This window comes from Rosa chinensis, chromosome 4 (assembly GCF_002994745.2).
Source record: "Rosa chinensis cultivar Old Blush chromosome 4, RchiOBHm-V2, whole genome shotgun sequence".
Taxonomy (NCBI): Eukaryota; Viridiplantae; Streptophyta; class Magnoliopsida; order Rosales; family Rosaceae; genus Rosa; species Rosa chinensis.
Window position 1 is genome coordinate 9,048,194 of NC_037091.1, and position 22,162 is coordinate 9,070,355.

A 22,162-nucleotide genomic window follows, 5' to 3' on the forward strand; every position below is an offset into this window, starting at 1 on the left:
GGTATAGGTTTATTTTGATAAAAATCATGCATAACTAGTCAAAATAAGACGAGATATAGAGAATGAATTTTCTGATATCTATTCTTCTCACATATGGAAGTATATAAAGAGGGATGCAAGAATACAATTGACTTACGTCTCTATTCTCTACCACACACAGAACAGGTAAGTACTAACTACAATATATTCAATTCCTAATATCGTGCCATGACTCACGCTAACACTCCCCCTCAAGTTGGTGCATACACATCAACCATGCCCAACTTGCTTAGTGAGTCATAAAACGCCTTCATGGAAACTCCCTTGGTAAGTATATCTGCAAGTTGCTCTTCAGTTGGAACGAAAGGAAAGCTAATAATTTTGGCATCCAGCTTCTCCTTTATAAAGTGACGATCAACCTCCACATGCTTAGTACGATCATGCTGTACTAGATTATGTGATATGTCAATAGCTGCTTTGTTGTCACAATACAACTGCATGGTACTTTTGAGTTTGAAACCCAAATCACGTAACAGATTTCTCAGCCACAGCAATTCACACACTCCGTAAGCCATACCTTTATACTCGGCCTCAGCACTAGAACGTGCCACAACTTTCTGTTTCTTACTCTTCCATGTAACCAGATTACCTCCCACAAAGGTAAAGCAACCTGATGTTGACCTGACGAAGTGGTGTTAGCTCAGTGGTTAGAGCACCCGCTACCTATGTACGAAGTCATGGGTTCGAGTCACCATGGGGGCAGGAGTGAAACCCTTTGATCCTCTTTCAATTAAAATTTAAAAAAAAAAAAAAAAAACTGATGTTGACCTCCTGTCTGTAATATTTCCAGCCTAATCTGCATCTGTGAAGCCACAAACCTCAAGAATGTTGTTGTGTTTAGAAAACAGTACTTCCCTTCCTGAAGCAGACTTCAAGTACTTCAAAATTCTCATAACAGCATCCGTGTGACTATCACTTGGGTTATGCATGAACTGACTCACCACACTCACTGCATATGCAACATCTGGTCTAGTATGAGCCAAATAAATCAAGCGCCCAACCGACCTCTGATAGCGAGTTCGATCAATAGGTACCTGATCTGGATACTCAGCTAAATAATGGTTATGCTCAATAGGAGTATCAACAGGTCTACAATCCAACAAACCTGTCTCTGTCAGCAAGTCAAGAACGTACTTCCTCTGGCACAAATAGATTCCTTCTCTCCCCCTGGCTACCTCAATTCCTAAGAAGTATTTAAGTTCACCCAAGTCTTTAATCTCAAATTCAGAGGCTAGCTGTCTCTGCAGTCTATCCATCTCAACAATATCATTGCCAGTGATCACCATATCATCCAGATAAATAATTAGAGTTGTTACCTTTCTTTGTTGATGCTTGAGGAACAAGGTATGGTCTGAGTTGCTCTGTCTGTAACCAACCTTCCGCATGAATTGTGAAAATCTCCCAAACCAAGCACGAGGTGACTATTTGAGACCATACAGAGACTTTCTCAATTTGCATACAAAATCACCAGGAGAAGCAACTACATACCCAGGTGGAAGGCTCATGTACACTTCCTCGGCTAACTCTCCATGAAGAAATGCATTTTGACATCAAACTATCGGAGTGGCCAGTTTAAACTAACAGCGAACGAGAGCAGAACCCGAATAGTGTTCATCTTGACAACATGAGCAAACGTTTCATCGTAGTCTATACCATACATCTGAGTAAACCCCTTTGCTACAAGGCGTGCTTTGTACCGATTCACTGATCCATCTGCATTATGCTTCACAGTAAACACCGAATGACAACCTACAACCTTCTTGCCTTGAGGGGCACAAGTTGCCAAGTATTGTTCTTCTGCAACGCCTCCATCTCTTCCTCCATTGCCTTGCTTCCTCCACTTTGGAGCCCCCAACGCATCCTGCACTTTGTTAGGTACTGATACAGCAGATATTTGATTCACAAATGATTCATATGACTTAGACAACCTCCTAGTGGACATATAGTTGGCTACTGGGTAATTTGATTTGGCAGTAAGAGTAGGTTCATATCTTTTGACTGATTGACCTTGAGTGGTCCTATTTGGTAACACATATTGGCCAACATTAGACTCACTACTACTAGTACCAGTGGATGGACATACCTCAAATGAGTGATCTTCAGTACCAGGAAGTTGTGGGTTAGGGGTAGAAGCGATGGCAAGAGTGTATCTTCAACCTCATGTTCAGTGATTGAAACTGGTGTCTGGATGTCTGGAGCTTCTGCTGCTGTAAGAGACGAGCTAATGGTGGTCTCAACTGGATTTGTAAAATACTCCCTGCTTGTGTGACTTCCACACCTCCTTCTGATTCCTCCCCCTCTCCATGATACAGCTCTTCAAACTATGAATTATCCCCCTGAAGAGCTGTATCTGAAGAGGAAAAATAACTCATGTCCTAAAAAAAAGTAACATTCATAGTGACATAGTACTTTCTGGTAGGTAGATGATAACATTTGTACCCTTTCTGATAGCCTCCGTAACCAACAAACACACACTTAATTAAGTGCCCGGACATCCAACTTAGACCTTTGGTTTTTAGGGACATGGACAAAAGCAACACAACCAAAGATACGAGCTAGAAGATTATGAAATGAAGGTAAGGAGACATGAGATGCAAGAACCTCAAATGAAATTTTTCCCTGAAAGACACTGGATGGAAGACGATTGACAAGATGGGAGGAGGCATGTACAGCATTGCCCCAAAGATACTTAGGCATATGAGCACTAAAGAGAAGGGCACGAGCCATATCAAGTAAATGAAGGTTTTTCCTTTTAGACACTCCATTTTGTTCTGGTGTTTGTGGACATGTAGTTTGGTGAACAATCCCATGGGTTTTGAAAAACTCTTGGAAAACATGATTAACATATTCTCCCCCATTGTCAGAACGAATGACTTTAATGGTGCTATGGTATTGTGTTTGAACAAGAGTGCAAAAGATTTGAAAAGCTGGAAATACTTTATCTTTGGTGTTAAGATCGAGCAACCTGTGACAATCTCGTACAATCATCAATAAACAACACAAAGTATCTCATACCCGATACAGTGGGTTCTCTAGAAGGTCCCTAAACATCAGAATGAATCAACTCAAAAGGAGTAACACTTTTATTAGAAATACTAGGAGAATAAGCAGCACGATGACTCTTTGCCAAAACACATATTTCACAATGTAAAACAGACTCATCCACACCAATAAACAAAGTAGGCATGGTTTTTCTCATAAGACTAAAAGAGGGATGCCCTAAACGGCGATGCCACAACCAAATTTCACTTAGCTTATCAGAACTCGAAGTCAAAGCGGCGCGTGACTGTGCTCTTGGTTTCTCTCCTGCGTATGTCTGATCCAGATGAAACAACCTGCTCCTCAGATACCCCCGACCAATTATCTCCCTGGTGAGAAGATCCTGAAAAATCACATACATAGGATAAAAGGTTACAGAGCATTTAGACTCAGTATTCAACTGGGGAACATATATCAAATAGTGAGACAAGTCAGGCACATATAACACATTATGAAGTTCTACGGTGGGAGTAATACGAATTGACCCTGACCCTAACACAGGAAAGGCCTCACCATTGGCATTGGTTACATAGGACACTGGTAGGGAAGACAATTCAGTAAAATATGATTTGTCATAAGTCATATGATCGGAGGCACCAGAATCAATAATCCATGTATTAGAACCAACAAAGTTAGAAACCTTTAAAGCCATACCAATTTTAGCTCGACCAGCTATAGCGGCTGTAGGAGTAGCTCTACCTGTTGTATGATGATCTTGTCCAGCCACTCCATAGAAATATGGTTCTTGGACCAATTGAACAGCAACTGCTTTTGCCTTAGACGATAACCTTGCTTTTTAGGTTTAAGATGTGGGCTCAACTTCCAACAAGTCTCCTGAACATGCCCAAGGTCATTGCAATAAGAGTATTGAGGACGAGGGCGGTTGCTGAAGCCTTGTGGGAAACCTTGCTGATGAAGTGGGGCTAAACTCTGCTGCTAAAGGAAAGGTGTCGGTGACTTGACCTGAATGGCTAGGTTGGATACTTCAACCTGTGCATGTTTGACACTTTCCTGTTGAGACTCATCCTTGCGGATGTATGTAAACGCTGTGTTCAAACTAGGAGGGTCTGTCATTCTGAGCAATTCTCCCTTGGCATTGCTATGCTTCTCATCAAGTCCTCTCAAGAATACATGAACCCTTTCAAGTTCCTTTTCCTTCTGGTACCACACAAGATCTTCCTGATTCTTGATCTTGCAAGGACGCTTCTGATCAATTTCAGCCCATACATTCTTCAGCTTGGTGAAATACACAGCTATTGGTTGCCTATTTTGTTGCATACTGGCAACTTTACACATCAATTCATGAACTTGTATAAAATCAGACTCATTTGTATACAGATCCCCCAATGTCTTCCATATTGCTTCAGCAGTCTCACACTCTTCCACCAACTGTAGCACATCCTTAGTCATGGCTTTGAATAAGATTGCCATCACAGATCCATCATCATCCTCCCACTTAGTATAGTCATCCACATCCTCCTCACTAGGAGCTTTAGTTGTCCCAGTCAGATGCCCCATCTTGTGTATGCCACGAAGATGGACATACATAATCTTCTTCCATGTTTGGAAATTGGTACCATTGAGTTTCGTACCCCCAAAAGAACCTCCATCTGAACTTCGGACAAAAACCTCAACCTTCTGAACCTCATTGATCTCGGAACTCTGACATTCAGTGTCAACACCACCCATTGCAATAATACAATAGCAAAAAACACACAAATCCCAAAGTACGCAGCATAAATAAGAAGAACAGAAGGCTCCAAAAATAATAATAACAGTTTTTTTTTGAACCTGTTGGAGTTGACTGGGCTGAATGGGTTGACCGAGTTAGGCTGATTGAGTTGACTGAGTTGAGGCGAGTTGACTAGACTGAACTAGTTGACTGATTGGGCAACGCACTGAAGAGACAGGGCAAAGACGCGACAGTGTGCTGAGCACGACGGAGCAACGCGAAGGATGAGGACGGCGATCTTCACAGATGAAGCCGACGATCTAGGTACTTTGCAGCGTCGCAGGGAACTAACGAAATATGATGGCGATCTCGAACTAGTGCACGTTCTGGTATGATCTGAACGACTGGGTCTGAAGCAAAGTCGAAAACTGGAGCAGATGACCGGATGGTGTAGCGGAGAAATCCGATCCGGTGAAGTTGATCTCTAGTGCCCAAAGCCAACAGTTGGGTCTGAACAAAGGAAGACGAAGGCGGTCTTGAATAGAGGAAGATGAAGCCGGTCTGGTCGTGAGATGGAGAGGGTTGGTCTGGCAATGTCAAAGTGTAAGAAGAAGACGCTCTGGTCATTCTTGGACGGACGTTGATGCAAGACGAGGTGACCACGGGAGGGTAACGCTGTTTAGGAAACAATAACCCTAACAATGGGATTTTTGAGATAATTCAGAAAAATAAAAGTAGAAAATAAGACAAAAAGTCCTCTTGGATCTTTGCTTTGATACCATGTCAAATAAGACGAGATATAGAGAATGAATTTTCTGATATCTATTCTTCTCACATATGGAGGTATATAAACAGGGATACAAGAATACAATTGACTTACGTCTCTATTCTCTACCACACACTATACAGGTAAGTACTAACTACAATACAATTACAATATATTCAATTCCTAATATCGTGCCATGACTCACGCTAACATAACTAAGAGCACGTAACTTACTTTGCTACGAGTTGCCTTAACAGTTAATGGCTATAAAGTGCTTCAGAGTCTCCACCATGGAACAATCAATTTTGCTTTCAATCAAATATAAAGATGGTGTAATGCTTAGTGTTGACTCTAGAACTCTTGGCAAGAAAGATATTCTTTTAGGTATATTATATGTTGTAGTTTTTTTTTGTTGAGTAATTCTCACAAGAAAGTCTTATTTTTACGGATGATTTCTTGAAGTTAGCGTATGTATTTCTTCATACACTTAATCATAACTATGTTTCAATGTATAATTGAATAAAATTGGAAATAACAATTGATATTGGTATTTTTTTTGCTAACAAGGATGGAGAACTACTGATTCTTATTCAGAGGGATCTAGTGCAGCTGCATCTAATTACATTGCTTTCAAAAGGGAAATGAGCTATATTCGGCTTCAACTATACCTTATATGAGGGTATATAGGTACATAGTTCGAAAATTAAATGAATCTGCAGAGAGCAATCATACTTTTACTGAGTGGATTTCCACTTATTCTTCTCATGAGTTCAATACCTCAGTTGTGAAATTGGAGAACCTGTTCGACAAGCTGGTAAAGAGTTAAAACATATTTCGTTTCTACAATCGAGCAATGTATAAAACTGGTTGTAGATATCAAGAAATGCTGTAAAATTGTGTCAAAATAAGTGTAAAATGCTTTAATTAATTTCACTTAACTCAATCGTCAATTATTTAGTTGTAATGTTTATTTTCAATTTGAACTTGGATAAACAATTGACCTAGCTTCCTCTGCTAGGGTTTCCTCGTCGATGAAATTTTACTACCTCTTCTCGTAACTATGGAGGAGAACAATTCGGTAGATCTTCAACTCTGAGACTCTGCAAGGGTTTCATTGGGATCGGCAGGGCTTGCAGCGCTGCAAGCCGATCGATGGTACATGGTGGGGAGACTTCTAGGGCCAAAGAATAAATTTCTTGGCTTCAAGGGTACTATCTCTACGATTTGGCGCATGAAATCTGGTTTGTCAATTCAGGATATTGGAAATCGCTTCGTGTTTCAGTTTGGTCGTGAGAATAAACATAACAAGATCTTGCATGGAGGTCCTTGGTTCTACGGAAATACTATGCTGGTGCTTAGAAGTTATGATGGCATAGGACTGGTGGCTAAAATTCCTTTGAATTCGGTGGAGACTTGGGTCGCCGTCAAGGGCCTTCTGGTGGGACTTCGAAACAAGGCGGCTTTGACTCTGGGTAGGGTGATCCAGCTAGACCAAACTGCCTTGCATAGGAAGGAAAAAGAACAAAGGGTTAAATTGGTACTTGATGTCAGGCGTCGGGTTAGGGTTTGGAAACTGTTTGAATTTTCACTGGTGGTGGTGACGGTGGAGCTGTTTTTCACCTATGAAAAGGTGAGAGGGTTCTGTCTCAATTGTGGTTTCTTTGAACATGGTGAGGCAGGTTGTGATGTACTGCTGACAAGGGAGAAGGATGACATCCTTGCTCAGATGCAGGCTTTGACGTTGGCCAGTCTATCCTTGAAGGACAAACAGACAAACCCTACGGCGATGAGGGATGACTAGCCGGCTACTCAGGGTATGTTGACACTGGTAAATCTGGGATCGACATGTTCTGGAGGGTAGTCAGGGGGGTTGGAGGTTCCCCAGAGTCCAACCTTGTTGATAGGAGAGAACATGCCAGCCGCATCTATTTTTGCAGGTTTTGATTTATCTGTTTTTGCAGGTTTTGATTTATCTGTTTTTGGGAGAGTTGGAAAGCCAAGACAAAATCATTTGGATCAGTGAATATGGGGAGTGGCCTCCCTTTGGATGTTATTCCGAACTAGAAATCAGATGGTGGTTGTGACACAATGGTGTTGGATTCATTGAGGGAGCCAACCGTGCTGCTGGGGGTGAAGCGTAAGGCTATGGAGGCTTTGGATCGAGTAGGCAAGTGGTATGTTTCAAACCCAGAACCTTTGCTCCAGGTTGATGTTGGCATGCAGCTAGTCTTGCAATACAAGAATGGATAGTTGATTGTTTCACCTAGAAAGAAGAAATTAGGAAGGCCTAAGGGAAGTAAGAATAGAACTAAGTGTGCTAAAATTCTAGAGAAAGAATTACAGGGAAGGAAATCAAAGAAGTGGAAACTTCGTGACAGTGATCGTGAGGTGCAAACTTCTATGGAAAATGATGTAGGTAAGACTCCTACAACTGAACTTATGGAGGAAGTGCATACAGAGAATGGAAATGGAAGGGAGGCAGAGGCTGCATCCTCAACTAGCATAGTTTAATCTTCCTTTGGGTCGCAAGATCTAGTTGCTCGGTCACCACTTTTATTATTTTTACTTCTGAGTTCGTAGGTTTTGTTAGAATAAAGATGTTTGATTGTCCTTAAAAGATGGGTTTACCCGGGAGTGCGAGGCTCTGTCTTGTTAGTATAGGTCCTTTGTATCACCTAAAGGATGACTCTTTCTGTCAACCCCTTTGAGGTGTGTTGTTTCTAGTACTGCTTGTTGAATTATAAATGTGACTGACCTCTTTTGATTAATTTTATTTATTTATTTTCAGTTCAATAAACTTTCGAGTTAGGAAATTTTTTTCCCTACTCACTTATTACCAAAAAAAAAAAACTAACTTTCTCTTCTCTCTCACCAGTTTAGCTACCTTAAGGACTTACTTTTTTATTTATTTATTTTTTTTGTTTATCACAATAGTGAAATAGCATTTCATTTAATCAGAAAGTAAAGGTACAAGTAGGGAAGCATTACAATCTAGAGCCATAATGACAAGACCCGCCCTGGATTTCACCCTGAAATCCGAAGTGACTCTGCGGGGCTCATCTTAAGAGAAATTCTACAAAATTTTTGGGAGAATCACTTCTAATAATGGACTACCTAAATCATGTAAAAACAAATTCAACACTTCTAATACACAATACCAACCTCAATACTTGGAGCCTGCATGCTCCCTATAGTTCACAACCAAACTTCATATCCAAATATAAAACATTATGTACATACAGTGCACTGCTGGGCATAATCAGCGACGACTTGGAGTTACCTCCTATCGTTGGATAATCTCCCGAAGTCACGAATGTGACCTCCGAGAAGACAAGCTTTCGCCTGAGCCAAGCCTCAGGCTAAAAGACACCTTGATGCGCCTCCACATGTTGTGTGAACATGGTCTCTCAAAGATGTTCAAAAGCATAGAAATGGAGCATATTAGTCCTACATCAGAAACAAAGTGAAAGTCACTCCTCGCTTCACCTATAAAAAATCTCTTCTTCTCTCCTAATTGATTACACATTTATTACTTAACTAACATTACCCAGATAACATAAATACATACATTGAATGATTTAGGCATCGGAGGAGCGAAGACCACAGTTGGCGGTCTTCCTCTTAACGTTAGTATATTTTATTTGATAGGTGACGCTCACTAAATCAGCTGAGACCCAGGACCTGTGTCCGTGTTAACAAGATCAAGCTACCCCTGAATCTTGAGCATCAACACAATATAAACCTGAAGCATCTCAAATTTACAATTTAAACAAGAGTTTGATTATTAGAGCAGTCTATTTCATAAGATACACGAGAATACAAAAGTAAGGCCAATATGCGGAAGCTATGATGATGACTATGCCTCGACTCTAAGTACGTCCAACCTCAGCTAATTTAGTCTGTAAACTAGGCATTTGAAACCGAATGGCCAAAGGTGCACCCTCCAAACCTAGTCAAAACCTCGGCCTAGGCCCAAGCCCAAAAAATTCAAGCTAAACCGAGTCCAAATCAAGATCAGTTCAACTCGCAAACCAACTGAAGCCCAACCATCCTAATCTTTACCTAGCCTTCCACCGATCAACAACCAACTGCTGGCTGAGAAGAGACACCATTGAGAGCTACACATCAGATCCGACGCTCTTGAAGACCCCACACCGATCTGAGCGCTTGGTTGCCCAAACAACCAATCTCGAAACATAGGAAAACTAGATTGGGACTCCACACTCTCCAAACTGTCAACAAACCCAAGTTTGTGGATGGATCTAGTCTCACTTCGACAACCCAGATCTGAGTAGCACCAACGTCTCACCTAAACCTCACAACATCTTCTCCCTAACCCGAGGCTAAACAGTGGATGAGGGAGCCCAAGATTGGAAACGAGCACCTCAAAACCATCTCTCTTGGACTGAGACGTCGCGGCAAAAGGGCAGACATCGTTCGACTGAGAGAGGAACTCACTCTCTTAGTTTTCTCTCTTTTTCGCCGCGCGTGAGGCTCATTCTAATAGAAGAAGGGGGTGACAAACTTGATTATATATTTAAGGACTTACTTGTATGCATGTGTTTGATGAGTTAATAAGACAATGACTTTCTATCTAAGATATCATATGTTTGAACTCTATCAAGGGTGAGGTTCATTAAAAAAAAAAAAAGACTTGCTATTGATTATGTTGGATAGGATTGACAGTCCTATTAATGTAGAAAGAAAAAACAAAGGAGGAGGTAAACGCGAGAATAGATGTTGAAAAAAATATGAATATCATTTCATTGGAATACCTATTTTGTATTGAAGATTCTACGTTTCAACATTACCCCTAAAATGTTAGCAGGCCCGGACTTTAGATTTTGAGGCTTAAGGAAAAAAATTAAAATAGGCCTACATTTTTTATAAAAAAAAAATACAAAAAAAAATTTGAAAAGAAAAATAAATACATAGAAAAGGGAATTCGAACCTAGACTAGGGGTAACATAAAAGAAAGGAATGCAACTTGCCAACTAAACCAATCTTATTGTTTGGTAAAAAACATACATTTTATCTACTTAATGATTTTTTCAAATACCTAAAAAAAAAAAAATTAGGCCCAACGAGACACTGGGCTTGAGATGACCGACTCACGAGCCTCATGTCAGGTCCGACTCTGAATGTTAGATCATAGTCCACAATATATTTTTAACCTATGATCCACCTCAAAGTTAGCTATGCACATATAATAATGGAATGGTGACAAAAAAACAATGGGATGTGCATAAGGACCATGTCAGCCTCGATGTAACAGTACAGAGGCACAAGAAACTCTTCAGAGTTCAGACTCGAATCAAATATAGAAACACTCTTGAGATCTGACCTCTCTGCCTATCTCTTGGATCCTCGCACACAGTCATACCCACCTCCTTATTCCTCTACTTCTTTTGCTCGAAGTTTTCAACTTTTGCTGGATCTGACTTAACTTGCATACTGGGTTTGGTTCATTTGGTGGCTTTGATGTTTTAGTGATGTGGGTTTGATTGCTTAGTGAGTTTAAAGTTTGCTACTTTGTTTTTGTGTGATGAATGGGTTAGTGGTTCTTGATGCTTTCTTTTCTGTTATGCAAAAAAAAAGGTGATCTTGTTCGCTGGGTCTTTTTCACAGATCTGTGAGTTCAACTTTACTTAGTGGGTTATAGAGCTGTCACTATTTCCATTTCAATTCAAAGTATGAATATTCATTCCCATTTGCAATTTGATTCCATTCCTTATTTGGATCAATCACTTCCATTGCTTCCATTTTCAATTCAAAGTAAGAAACTTTTGTTTTTCGTGTACCGGTGGTTGATCTTTTTATATCACTTCCATTCCCAGCTGCTCTAAACTGTCTTTGCCTTTCTGAATTGGTCAGATGTGGAATTGGTTGGGACTGGGGAGAGGTATCTTAGTGGTTGACCGGTAGGATCCAAATTTTTTATGCATATAGTCAGTTGACTGCTCAAGTATTATTCCACTCTGAACGTTTTGATTGCCAAGAATGAGCAGAATTTTACTTTTGGTTGTTCTTAATTGGTACATCAATATATTTCATATTATATCTTTAGGATTCCACTCTGAGTTCGCTGGATTCCAGCACCTTTTTCCCTCTTTTTACTCCAAGCCATCTTATTAAGAAAAAGTAAAAATGTACCTGAAGGTATCCTTCTAAATTTGGATGATTTTTTTTTTTTTTTTTTTTTAAGGTTTGTGATGATCGCCATTCGGAACTTATCCCTTGCTTGGACAGAAATCTCATATATCAAATGAGACTGAAGTTGGACCTGTCTTTGATGGAGCACTATGAGAGGCATTGTCCTTCTCCAGAAAGGTGATGCAATTGCTTGATTCCTCCTCCAATAGGGTACAAGGTATGTACTAAAGCTGAGTGGTAACACTGGTGTAAATGCCTTCTTGTTGTTGCGGTTATCTCTTATTCCCCAGTTGATATAGTAACACTCCTTTTGTTATCTTGATATTGCAGGTCCCAATCAAATGGCCCCAGAGCAGAGATGAAGTATGGAAAGCAAATATACCTCATACTCACCTTGCACATGAGAAATCCGACCAGAACTGGATGGTTGAAAAAGGTGACAAGATTAGTTTTCCTGGGGGAGGCACGCATTTTCACTATGGAGCTGATAAGTATATTGCTTCAATTGCAAATGTAAGATTGCTTCCTCGAAACTGTCTTTGCCAAAAAGGATGGTGTAGGCGTATAGCACTAATTGACAGAATATAGTTTTGGAGGGATTTAGAAGACAAGGGGAACTTAGAAAGGGGATTAGTGTTTCAGAGAGAATAAATAGAAGAAATTAGGGATGGGGGAGTGATATACTGGGGAGGCAGCAAGCATAGCACTAGGGGTAACCAAGATTCAATTATAACTGTTTATTCATTCATCAAGTATTTTCCATACCTTAGACAAGTAAAATAGCAATACCTTAGTACACTGAGCTTGAAGTATACAACGCATAAATGAAAAAACTGTATTCTGCATCACTTATCCTTGAATGACATTGTCTTCAAAGATTTTTATGCTTTTGCAGTATTTTATAGGATTTTGCATTCTTCTACATAACCATTTCTTATGGGTTGAGACTACAGTGCTTGTATCTCTATTTTGGCTTTACATTTATCACCATATTGTTAAATGAAGCAATTTAAATGTTGTCTTCAATTGGCGGATGCCCAACTTTACAAAGTGATGGCAGGTTACGTACAGTTTTTGACGTTGGCTGTGGAGTTGCAAGTTTTGGAGGCTATCTTCTGTCATCTGATATTATAACAATGTCCTTAGCACCCAATGATGTGCATCAAAATCAAATCCAATTTGCTTTGGAAAGAGGAATTCCAGCATATCTTGGTGTTCTAGGGACCAAAAGGCTTCCTTACCCAAGCAGATCTTTTGAACTTGCTCACTGTTCCCGTTGTAGAATTGATTGGCTCCAAAGAGATGGGATCCATCTTCTTGAGCTAGAGCCTGAGGAGGCTACTTTGCGTACTCATCTCCAGAAGCATATGCACAGGAGAGGAAGATCTCAAAATATGGAAAGAGATGAGTGCCCTTGTGGAACGCATGTGTTGGAGAATAGCTGCAAAAAGGAACCAAACTGTCATTTGGCAGAAACCACTAACAAATGACTGTTATATACAAAGAGAACCTGGCACTCGACCTCCTCTCTGCCGATCTGATGATGATCCAGATGCAATCTGGGGTGTGCCAATGGAAGCTTGCATCTCACCGTACTCTGATCGTAAGTGATTCCTTCTCATGTGTTGCTTTTATCATCATTAGACAGTCATTTGAATTGAACTGGTATTATTAGATAAAGCAATATCATTTGGCAATTTAAGGAGATTTTAAAATATTGCTATTAGTTTGATTGTTCCGGCAGCCTTCAAAGACTACAGTCTTTCTTGCATTCTTTCTTATGGTGGGCTCTGTCAATCCTAGTTGATATAAGTTTTTTATTCTTCTGCTGCTTTTCTCTGATGTGGACCTCTTGTCCATATTTGTTTGCATTATTATTTTAATCATAAAATCTGTTTCATTTCAAAATGAAAGAATTATATGCCAAACTAGACAATACCAACATTGAAGTTTCTTGAAGAAGAAATTAGGAATGGAATGCATATCAATTCCCTTGTGTTAGATATCCAGAGTCTTGACAACAGAAGATGGGAAGCAAGTTTATTTGTTAGTTTTTTCACTGGCACCATATAAGTTTTTGTGTTTTATGTTTTACTATTTTATTCTGATATTTGCATCTTTTCTATTGTTATTTGTTGAGATTGGTCTTTGTTTCCAAGAGATGATTGTTGTGAATTTTGATCTCAAATATTCTGCTAATACTTGAGTCTTCTATGGCTCTGCATCTTAGTTGCCGAACAACATGTGCCAATAAATGTCTGGTTAGATCAGTTCAGTGTGACATTTCATGGTCATATCTCTGCATGACCTACTTTTGACTGTGACAATATGTTCTGCTTTCCAGGTTATTCGTAGATGTACATGAAATTATCCCTTCCCATCAAGATATTTTCAGGCTGTGATTGCTGACTTTCAGGCTGTGATTGCTGACTATTAGTGAATTGCTTGTCAACTATTTAAAGAAAATCATTCAAAATTCATAGCAATGCCTCGGTTGAGTAATTCTAACCTGGCCATGAATCTCTCTGCTAACTAATGTTTGTTTGGCATAATCAGATGACCATAGAGAAAAGGGGAGTGGATTGGCTCCCTGGCCAGCTAGATTGACAACTCCTCCTCGACTTGCTGATTTTGGCTATTCAAATGAAATGTTTGAAAAGGATATGGTAATTAAGTTGCAGCATGTACTTGCATGTTTCAAATTATTATTTGGCAGTCTTTGCTTCTGGGATGGATCATTCAGTAACAATTGAATTCATTGTTTTGGTATTGCTCTTTATGTGCAGGAACTTTGGCGGCATTGAGTTGAGAATTATTGGAATCTCTTGAGTCCAAAGATTGAATCAAACACTCTGAGGAATGTGATGGATATGAAAGCACACATGGGATCATTTGCAGCTGCTCTAAAGGACAAGGATGTTTGGGTGATGCATGTCGTCCCTGAAGATGGACCAAACACACTAAAGCTGATATACGACAGAGGGCTTATAGGCAGTATTCACAGCTGGTACGTAACTCAAGTGACTGGTATACATAAAGCATTTCATTTTGTACTGAAACAAGTGATTTGATATTATTTCTTTATAAACTTAACAATCAATATAATTCCAGTTAGAGAAATAATCATAATCTGGTAATGCAGAAGCAGCAAATGATGATTGAAAGCTTAGGCTAAAAATGTCTGTTATCATCTATGCTTTTGTTCAATATCATGGCTTCGAGATTGTAGGATAAGGGGACATTGAGATTGTTTATACTGTGATTGACTGGATCTCTACTGTGACAGGTGTGAAGCCTATTCAACATACCCCCGTACTTATGATTTGCTCCATGCTTGGACCGTCTTCTCTGACTTGGAAAAGAAAGAATGCAGTGCTGAGGATCTGTTGCTTGAGATGGATCGCATACTCAGGCCAACTGGATTTATAATTATCCGTGACAAACAGTCAAGTGGTTGATTTAGTTAAGAAATATCTACCAGCACTGCACTGGGAAGCGGTGGCACAAACCGACTCCAGTTCAGATTCCGACCAGGACGGAGATGACGTTGTACTTTTAATCCAAAAGAAAATATGGCTGACAAGTGACAGCCTCAGGGATTCAGAATCTTCTATCCCTATATCTCATTATTTATCTGCTGCCTCAAGGGATTAGAAGCATGTCCCAGAGCAGTGATCTAGTAACAGTAAATTTTGTAGCATCAAGTGATTACATGCTTTTTTTTATTTTATTGATTTCTATATATCCTCGATTTTCTGTTGTTATATCAAATTAATCATTAAAGCATTGGAGTAGTTACATCTATAGTCGGCTCTTCCATTGCCCCCCTCTGTATGGGATGTTGTGTAAGCTACTTAGCCTGCTTTGCTGTTCATTAATTAAATCATCGAAGATGTACTGCCGAAGTTCATATATTTCAATATTTGTGGCTTCAGAATTATTAATCTGAATTGCTAAATCCATTTCCAGCCTTTGTATCTGACTATTTGTATTGCAGTTTATATGCCTCTAGTCTGGTTCATATGATTAGTTTTGACAATACTACGGACTCCTGTAAATTTCTAGAACATCACGAACAGTCGAACACTAATTAAACTCCCAGAATTGGTTTGCTGGTTATTCCTTGGTCAACCCAAATTATAGCCTGACTGAAAATCTCACCCCATTTCTTGTTCCTTCTTTCTTCCATGTTCCTATGTAATTCTGCTTGGCAAATCACATTTATAGGTTTACCATAAGATTTACTGAAAGTTCTAGGATACTTTTCAAGGGACTAGCTCTCTGTAATCGTAGAGACCAAGATGAAGCTAGTCTACTAATGCATAGAGTCGGTCTATCTTCATATCGAACAAATTTACTTGATGTATCAGTACATTAATTTGCCGTAGATGAACCCAAAATCTACGTACTCAGCAAGTCGCACAAATTTTTTGAACTATTTCATTCAATTTTGCGGACAATCATTCATTCCAATCCTGTCGAATGTTTTGAATTGCATTTCTTATTGGATTCTCTTTTTCATTTAATTGGATTGTCGAATCTATATCCACTGGAGTCCTTGACACATCCATGTCGATTGTCATGTGTAAGATATTGGGGCCAACTCACAACCAGCCAGATTCCCATGAGAGCTTGTTCCTGTATGGAAATCAATCAACAAAGTAGCTACCAGCCAGTAACATAAAGACAGATACAGTCATCCATGAAATATAAAGCAGAATTCGATATTCGACCTCTATTATGAATTTCATTTACCAAAGACAGAAATTTTATGGTCTACTTTTACTTGTATTAGTGAAAAAGCTTAAAGATAATGTAATTAACCAAGCTAACTTGATGAAAGGTTGTGGTACCAAAGAGTTGAAAAAGCTAATTCCACATGAAGCAAGCATTCACGGAAGCTGGGATCAGAAGCTAACTTCCTTCTGCATCTATGCAAAGTTGTAAGCATTTTGCCACGACAGATGGCCTATTGAAGTATTCAATCTTAGAAAAATGTTAATGGCCACAACCAAGCTCAGATCCCGTATCCTATTATTGACAGTGAATGCATGTCGATGCTTCCATCAAAACTATGCAAACGCACAACCATTCAACATTAACTTTGCAAATTTTATATATATATATATATATATATATATATATATATATATATATATATATATAGAGGGACGTTCCAAAGAGGACGTCCGTGAAGTAAGAAAAGTGAGGACGAAATACGTGTCAGCTAGCCAATAGAGTTAATTTTCATGCGGGTCCCACACTCAAACAAACATCATCTTCTCCGTCTCAGAGATCTCTTACTCCTTCTAGTTTGTTTTTCTAAAGATTGAAACTTGCTCTTGATCCTCATCTTGGTACTCTTGAAAGGAAACAAAGCCGTCAACTGTCATCAAAAAACAAAGCTGTCACGATTCTTAACATGAAGCTTCATATCCCTTTGAACCGTACACAGAACTTGCTTCAAGCTCCACTGAGTCAACTCGTGCTCGATGATAAAGCCATCGCTGGGGTTGACATCAACCTTGAGGAACAACAAGACCAATGGCCTGCTGGCGACCTTGAACTTCTCCACGTCATTCAAGTAGTCCTCGGCGTCCATGAAATCCTTCCACTCGATGAACAAAACCCAGAAAAATAAAAAAACATTAAATTGTCTCTAGGCATGAATTCGAGTATTGATTATCTGGGCATTATTCTTGGCAATTGATTTTTGTTAACTAATTTTGATTTTTGATTGCTAATCTGGGTATTAAGCCTAGCTGGGAGTGGAAGAGATTGACAGAGTCGATGATGTCGACGACGTTGTTTTGGGGAAGACGCGGCCGAGGAGGATGCCATTGACGGCGGAGGTACTCTGTTGTTTTCGATCACCTAAAATAAAAGAACTTTGAATGCTCATCAAAGCAAACAATCTCAAATAACCAATGAATAAGAAATTCAATTTCCCGCAAAACCATCACGAAATTTGAACAAAGAAACTAAAAGAGAGTCAGAAGTCTTGAACAAGAATTTCAGAACAAATCCATCTGGGAGATCCCAAGTTCACAATCCTCCGTCCACCCATGTGAATCCATCACCTGCCTCACCGTAGCGTTGTCGATCTTCTTGACTTGAATCTTCTCCCGAGCAATCACCCAAATTCTTGATCTTCTTCTCTTGGAGACTCGGCGGTGGGGGCAGACTCTCGATCCAAGTGATCGTTCTCCCATTTGCGGTCCTTGCGGCGACGCTCGATGTCGGCGACGAAAGGGTCGAAGGGGCGAGAGGGTCGAAGGGGATGGGATTATGAGAACGGTGGTTTATATGAACACTGAGGCCCTGCCCATTTCAAGGTTTAAACTTTCTAATCAATTGTTTCTGGGTTTAGAGATCGGAGAGACGGAGGAGATCAAGATGGAGACGGAGACGGAGCAAGGAGTGTGTTGACTTCCCTTGGACTGATGGTGAGAAACAGAGAAGATGATATCGGTGGGACCCGCAGGAAAACTAAGTTGATTATTATGCTAACACGTATTTCGTCCGCAGTTTGCTGCTTCACGGACATCCTCTTTGGAACGTCCCTCTATATATATATATATATATATATATCACCTAGTGCCTCCAGAGAGTCGATGTACATAATAGTTGTAATCTTTCATGTTGTACATACCTCCACTAATATGGAGTATTTGCTACATCAATAAGTATAAGTAAAACCCTTTTAGTGGGCCCACAAGCTTTGGTGAGACCCGACCACGTATACATCTGATACCTCGACACTCGAGCTACGTCACAGTAATCGAAAGTGGCCAATACCTCGCTTTCCGGCATTGCCGAATTGCCTCCATAATAAGCATTTCTACACTAGAATAGTGGGTTTGCATCCCACATTGAAGAAAATGTAAATAAGAGGGGTTCTCTTGCGGCCTAGACCTAGATAGTGCAACACTTCAAGTAGACGTAGTTTCCCGCCTTATCCTCTCCCTCTCTTACTCTTTCTTTCTTTAACGTTAATTAGACCCCTCAGTCACTTACATTAACATTGACGCCGTCTGTGGGAAGCCGATACAATGGTTTCGTCACTTACCATGCGTTAAGTCAGCTTAAAGGAGCTCAAAAAAATTTCTTTTTCTTTGAGTCATCAAATTTAGTCGCTCACTGAGCACCCAACTTCTTTATCCATTGTTAAATTTTCTTGGATTATCATCAAACTCATAGTGCAAACATCGACTTAATTTGAATACAACTTGTACTCAAGTTTGATCAACATCATCCATCCTTGGCGGCGACTCACTTAGCTGTTAGCATCAAGTCAAACACCGGTCAACGCCATAGGGCTGGTCAATGCCAACTCAAAAAAAAAAAAAAAGGTTTGGGTCATATTTACTCGAGACACCCAAGAAGATACTCTTGGTACCCAGCTTTATTCTTCGGAGCTCGGTGAGGGAGCTTCTCGTCACTATGGCGGACAAAGCTTCCTAAACGCCTCCGTTGTCGTTCCTAAATCCAACTGCACCAAGTCCCCGCTGGCAAGTGCCAAACGCACCAGCGGCCTCCGCTGACCCGCTAGACTGTTGTGCGGAAGCGTAACAAACACAATATTGATATGGAACTAGATGAGTGGCCAAACAACGAAAAGAAAACAAACACAAGAATTTATAGTGGTTCACTCAATCAATGTGATTGAGCTACGTCCACTTTCGGAGCCGGCGAGAAATTCCACTATAATCAATTTGAGAGAATACAATTAGAGTTTGAGAATAAACTCTACCCAAAAACCCAATACACTAATAATTAGGTTAACTCTCTCTCTCTCTCTCTCTACAGCGGCAGTAGGCATATATATATATATATATATATATATATATATATATATATATATTACCTAATCAATCTAGACATACACACACACACATATATATATATATATATATATATATATATATATCCTATTCTAATTAACCTAGGGGCCTTGCCCACGTGATCACCATGGGCCATTCAATTGGATTTTGCCCACCAATTAAATAAAGCCAATATTCAATACTAGACTGTACACCGCTAACCATCCTCTGCTAGAGGTGCTCGATGGCATCTTCACCAACAACAAAGGTTCATCAGTGCCACCACCAAGCCTTGCAATCCTTGTAATCCTCCGCTGCAATCCTTGACAACATGCATCATCTTCAATTGCAGTCACAAACGCGGGGCCGCTAGCGTCAGCAGCAACCGCTAGCACCAGGCATCGATCAGCTACAAGCATTCGCGCAGCCTCCGCCAAGGACAGTCCGCACAAGGTCCACCGCCAAGCGCTAGCCCATACACCGCTAGCCTAGGCATCAGCGGAGCTCGTCTCTTTGAGATTGAACACCGCTAGTCACCCACACCTGCCTCTGGACAAAGCTCAGCTAGGAGCCACAACACTGCTAGCCAGCCACCGCTGACCAAAAAAAAAAAAAAACCGCTGACCAAAGCCTCACGGACAAAGCTCCGCTGACCAAGGCTTCACGGGCAAGGCCCCGTCCAGCCAAAAGCTCCGTTCCGCTACTGCTACCACTGGCCAAGGCCCAGCTCCAGCAAGCACCTCCGCTAGCGAGCCTAGAGCACAGCAGCAAGCCAGCACACAAGCACTGCCAGCGGCAAAGCTATTCATCGATCATCCCATCTCTGCCAAAAAACCAACGCCAAGAGGTCATCTGCCAATCGACTCCGCCAAGCTTCAACTCCACCACGAGACTCGCATCCTCCAACTGACCTTGACGGGTTTGTCACCATCAACTTTCGGGGTCGCATCCACCTACTGAACTCGACGGGGTCTTCACTATCATCCTCTCATCATCGTCAGCTCACCTCTCTTATGCAAGTCTTCCAAACCACTCTGTTGAGTCCTGCTGACTTGTGCAGACACTTCTTTGGCAAATCACCGCAACCGAGCTTCTATCTCACCTTCGTATTTGATCCGGCCAAGGCCACTTGCAGATACCGGATTGACATGCCTATCTTGTTGCTCCACCAAAAGCTAAGTTTCAAAATTTCCGTTCATCTTACTGAACAATCGTTCAAATGCCTGCTTGATCATACAATTAATGGCCTAGTATGCTATATGTCAAGTGCCTATCCTTATACATGTGTTGGCCTATGCACACGTCCATGCCCTTGGTACATAGTTTTATTGCACGTGTCCGACACATTAACTCTATGCCACACACATGAGCCCTCAATTAGACACCTCATGTACATACCAACTATTATGACTTAATCAATCAGAGGGTTATTAACAGATCCCCACATGCTCACATGCTTATATATTAATTGACAAATGCATCCAATTGCACTGCCTATGGTACATTTGTACATGTTCATCACACATAGGTAGTCGCTTTGTACGTACTCTTTAATGCATGTATAAAAACTCTACTGGTATTTGGTCGCATGCGCCGCCTATATTAGTTGTTCGACACATACACATCTATAATTGAAACAAGTAGTCATCAAAACAACCGTGCACGTATATCAAATAAGAAATGCACAAGTCTTATTTGAATAGCTACATTTCAATTAACATATATGCACACCAATTTGTGCCATGCATATATAACATGCTCAGTTCTTAATCAAGTAGAACTTATCAACAGCCAACATGGACATATAATGTGCTTGAGTACCTTGTTTCATATATGCTTCTTGGCATTAGAATTGCACATTCAAAATAACGTCTCTTTTGGTCCAAACTCAATTTAGTCATTATAGTTCAATGTTTATATTGGTATATGTTTATAAAGGCTCCAGCGCCTACCACGCACATGATGACTTATTTTCATTGCTAAAATTGAAATTCATAGTAGAAGCAATCAAACATGTCAGTTGTCGTCAACCACTATATCGCTTATATTACTTTGTCCATTTTATCAAAGTACATATACAGGATACTAGTGTTGATTTTACGTACTCATGCACTAATCACCTATTTTGTTTCAAGGGGACATAATCACCGATCACCTTTCCAATTAACGAAATCAATCATCATCCTTCCACTAAGAATGCTTCGCCGGAGAAATGGAGCGTCATGCTTGGACAACTCCAACATGATTTGGGAGCTTATATCAATTTCAAACTCCAACTCACTCCAAATCGGCATAAGATATATAAATAACTGTATCTCAATACACACTCTTGCAGTTCGAACTATTGCCATGCTTTTACTACTTCTAAGCATGCCTACAATATATCACATTTGATATGCATTTACATGCTTTCTATGACTTTAAGCATGCTTATACCATATATCAATTTAAGTAGTACACATACTATGCTCAAAGCCATGCTTCAAATATCTCCATGATCCTTAGGCATGTTTACAAAATACAAAAATGTTATTAGCAACTTCGCTACAAGTACATGCTACACATGCCACGCTTCTATTTAATTGCAAAATTAAATAAACATGTGACACTCACTTAAACAAACAATGCCATATCTAGAAGCTTGTGACACTTATGACTTAATTAAACATG

The 22,162-nt window shown here is 40.2% G+C and overlaps 1 protein-coding gene and 1 pseudogene across 1 annotated transcript; both read left to right on the plus strand.

Moving 5' to 3' along the window:
* The first annotated feature begins 6,675 nt into the window (after positions 1 to 6,675).
* LOC112198752 lies at positions 6,676 to 7,317 on the plus strand. The gene has a single exon (XM_024339868.1). The coding sequence runs from the start codon at positions 6,676 to 6,678 to the stop codon at positions 7,315 to 7,317; it is 642 nt and encodes a 213-aa protein (XP_024195636.1).
* A 3,420-nt stretch (positions 7,318 to 10,737) lies between these two features.
* On the plus strand, positions 10,738 to 15,555 carry LOC112197209 (annotated as a pseudogene).
* Positions 15,556 to 22,162: the final 6,607 nt, after the last annotated feature.

Coding starts and splice junctions, on each gene's coding strand:
- LOC112198752 (XM_024339868.1), top strand. CDS start 6,676: ATGGTGGGGAGACTTCTAGGGCCAAAGAATAAATTTCTTGGCTTCAAG.